This window comes from Octopus bimaculoides, chromosome 3 (assembly GCF_001194135.2).
Source record: "Octopus bimaculoides isolate UCB-OBI-ISO-001 chromosome 3, ASM119413v2, whole genome shotgun sequence".
Lineage (NCBI taxonomy): Eukaryota > Metazoa > Mollusca > Cephalopoda > Octopoda > Octopodidae > Octopus > Octopus bimaculoides.
This window is the reverse complement of record NC_068983.1, coordinates 7447879-7450065: the sequence shown is the minus strand read 5'-3', so window position 1 is coordinate 7450065 and position 2187 is coordinate 7447879. Positions and strand designations below refer to the sequence as shown.

Genomic DNA, 2187 nt, shown 5'->3' with positions numbered 1-2187 from the left:
ACATTCATTAAAAAGTCGTCCGGACTTAATTTCTAACTATACAATCTAGTTACTGTTGCGTGCAAATGTGTAACCAGCGTTTCTGTAGGTTTCTCTTTAACAAAGAGTGAATGCAACGGCCATTCAGTCAGTGTAAAAGGTTTATCAATCGAAACACGAAAGACTAAATCATTATGAGAAATAAACAGTGCGTTGGTGCGTGTCATCTGTAGGATCACAGGAAGGGGAAGGGACACCAGGGTTTCATAAGGGTGGTAGAGACGAAGAGTGAGGCGGCAGAAGGTATCGTTGTACAGAAATCTTTGTGGAGAAGCAAATGCCGTAGAACATTTATGAAAGCTGCTCCTAATCAGCTGAATCCATGGCCTAGTTTCCATTCGAGTCCTTGTTTCGAATCAAGGTTCCTCATTTCGATTCTCTGGGTCGTGTTTCCATTCCCTACATCTCGTTTCGTTTCCTTGGTTTCCGAACTGTTTTCCTGGATTCCATTTCATTATCCAGGTTTTCGTTTCACTTACCTGGATCTCGTTTAGTTTTCCTAATTTTTCGCTTCGTTTTCCTGGATCGTATTTCGTTTCCCTGGTTCTAGTTTCGTTTCCCTGGTTCTAGTTTCGTTTCCCTGAATTTCGTTTTCTTTCCATAGTTTTCGCTTTGTTTCCCTGGTTTTCACCGCGTTTTCTTGAATCTCGTTTCGTTTCCCTGGATCTCGTTTCGTCTCCCTGGATCTCGTTTTGTTTCCGTAGTTTTCGCTTCGTTTCCCTGGATCTCGTTTCGTTTCCCTGGTTCTTGTTTCGTTTCCCTGGTTCTCGTTTCGTTTCCCTGGTTCTTGTTTCGTTTCCTTGGATCTCGTTTTGTTTCCGTAGTTTTCGCTTCGTTTCCCTGGATCTCGTTTTGTTTCCCTGGATCTCGTTTCGTTTCTTTGGTTCTGGTTTCGTTTCCCTGGTTCTCGTTTCGTTTCCCTGGTCCTCGTTTCAACTCTCTCGTTCTCATTTCTAGTTGTTGCTATATTGCTGAAGTTTCGCATTTAAAGTTATTTGGAAAGGCATCAATATTATAAAGTCTTCGAATTTTTTAGCTCCTGAGACAGAAAATCTTATGTATCCTGCTTCTGGAATTATCTTTCTTCTTTCAACCAGGTTTATTTTCTAGACATTGACCTATAAGGTTTAAACTAGCCATTGATCTTATTGATTTTATTAATCTCACCAGTCTGATACGTTCTACAAAAGCTTGAGGTATTGTCTCACCTTTTCTCACTCCAGAGAGTGAGAATCTCTTCTCGACTACTCAACCAGCTAGAAATAGCAGTTGAATTAACAATTAAACTAGATACAGAGGAAAGCAGGGCATTCTGGAGAGGGATCTGGGACCAGCCTGTTGAGCATAATGATGAAGCGGAGTGGCTGCATGAAATCCAAGATAGGTTAAGTAATATAGAAGTCCAAGAAGACATGGAGATAACTACAGAAATGATAAAAAAAACAGTTAAGAAAATTCCCAAATTGGAAGAGCCCAGGACCAGAAGCTGGGAAGACTCCATAAAAGGATAGCGCAATAGCAAGATGAATGCATGCAGTAAGGCGCAGTACCCAGCTGGATGACAAAGGGAAAGACATTGTTATGTGCCAAGGATCCTGAAAAGGGTAAAGTTGAATCCAACTTTAGACCAATAACGTGCCTTCTGCTGACGTGGAGACTAATATCAGGTGCTTTGGCCGGTGAACTATATAGATACTTAGAAAAAAGTTGGCTGCCACCTATTGAACAGAAAGGGTGCCGAAAGAGGAGCCGGGGAACTAAGGATCAGCTCTTAATAGATAATCTAATTATCAGGAACTGCAAGAGAAGACACACAAACCTGGGCATGGCATGGGTTGACTATTGTAAAGCATATAATATGATACCAAACTCCTGGATAATAAGAACAATGGAAATGTATAGAGTAGCAGAAAACAATAGAAGCCTTATATGGAACAGTATGAAATATTGGAGAACGGAATTGACAGCAGGGAATCAAGTATTAGGAGAAGTGAAAATAAAGAGAGGAATCTTCCATGGGAACAGTGTGTCCCCTCTGATCTTTGTGCTGGGAATGATCCCTTTGAGTGAAATACGTTAGAAAACAAAGTTGAGGTATGATCTGGGAAAAGGTAAGGGAATACTGAACCACTTGCTATTCATGGATGA

The 2187-nt window shown here is 41.0% G+C and overlaps 1 protein-coding gene across 1 annotated transcript; it reads right to left on the bottom strand.

Annotated features, from left to right (window-relative positions):
* Positions 1–538: 538 nt before the first annotated feature.
* On the bottom strand, positions 539–1024 carry LOC106879994 (probable ATP-dependent RNA helicase DDX46). Its single transcript, XM_014929774.1, has one exon. The coding sequence runs from the start codon at positions 1022–1024 to the stop codon at positions 539–541; it is 486 nt and encodes a 161-aa protein (XP_014785260.1).
* Positions 1025–2187: the final 1163 nt, after the last annotated feature.